Genomic DNA, 1146 nt, shown 5'->3' with positions numbered 1-1146 from the left:
ACTCGGCAATCGGCAAGGAGCATCTGGCACAGTACAACGAAGACTTCGGCGTAACCACCAACGGACTCTCTGCCGATTCCTATGAGCTCATGGACGACGCTGCTCTCCTGCCTGCAACGGCCCTGGCTGTCGTCCCTGGTACTTGGCCCTGCTTCCCTGCTCACGCGCCTCTTCGCTCACATCTGTTCTGATCACTTCAGGTTTCAACGTGCCGGAACTGAGGGGCCTCACGCTCGTTCTGGACTTTGAAACGATGGCGGCCATCTACTTAGGTAAGTCAAGGCCTGACCTTCGCAAGGCTGGGTTGATGTGTGCTGAACAGATCGCCTCACCATCACTGGACAGGGCAAATCACTATGTGGAACGACGATCGCATCAAGGCCCTCAACTCGATTGAGGTAGTTGCAGGGCTTCCCGTCCAACCCATCATCGTGATCACACAATCGATCAGCTCTTCCGTCACACAAGCCTTCACGACAGCACTCAACCTCACAGTGCCAGAGTTCTCTGCTCAGGTGCCGAACCCTCAGACTTGTCACCTTTACCCTGTTCGTCGCTCACCGCCTTATTTATTGGTGGTGGTGTGCAGGTGGGTGCCGGCACCCTGGTGAGCTATCCGGTGCAGGCCGACGTAAATCGCTCAATCGTAACGGGCGCAGTGGACGGGATCATGTCCAACTTGCGAGACGTTCGCTATTCGTTTACGACCTGGCTGGCCTACGAAATCCTGCTGGTGCGCTCCACCGGTTGGTGCGCAGTGGTGAGCTGTTACTAACTGACCTTGTGCCTGGGGCCTCGGTGTGTGTCCCACAACAGAGCCGAACGCTGGGCGTGGTATCGCTGAAGAAGTCAGATGGAACTGTGGTGCACCCGACTGTGGACTCGGTCAAAGTCGCGCTCAACGATTACTTGAGCTCCGGTTCGGGCCTCGCCTATGATCTGATGCTCCTCGGTACGACGAAGCACGAGCTCTCTTTTGCTCGCCTGGCTGCGGCTCACACTCATCGCCATCATCGTCATCAGGTAAAAGCGCAGATGCCTGGCCGATCGCCACGTTTGCGTCGTTCATCTACAGGCAGCGCACGATGAGAGATTGCAAGAACGCTGCCGCCCTGGCCGACTTCATGTACTGGTCCCAGTCCGACG

General features: G+C 57.2%; 1 protein-coding gene across 1 annotated transcript; it reads left to right on the top strand.

The window, feature by feature from the left end:
- Positions 1-89: 89 nt before the first annotated feature.
- Positions 90-1089, top strand: ACA1_105130 (phosphate ABC transporter, periplasmic phosphatebinding protein; the record flags this gene model as incomplete). Its single annotated transcript, XM_004343282.1, has 5 exons — positions 90-138; positions 201-272; positions 346-515; positions 590-733; positions 817-1089. The coding sequence occupies 5 exons, from the start codon at positions 90-92 to the stop codon at positions 1087-1089; spliced, it is 708 nt and encodes a 235-aa protein (XP_004343332.1).
- Positions 1090-1146: the final 57 nt, after the last annotated feature.

The sequence above is a fragment of the Acanthamoeba castellanii genome (genome assembly GCF_000313135.1).
Source record: "Acanthamoeba castellanii str. Neff unplaced genomic scaffold scf7180000084656, whole genome shotgun sequence".
NCBI classification, from domain to species: domain Eukaryota; phylum Discosea; order Longamoebia; family Acanthamoebidae; genus Acanthamoeba; species Acanthamoeba castellanii.
This window is presented reverse-complemented; position numbering and strand designations above follow the sequence as displayed.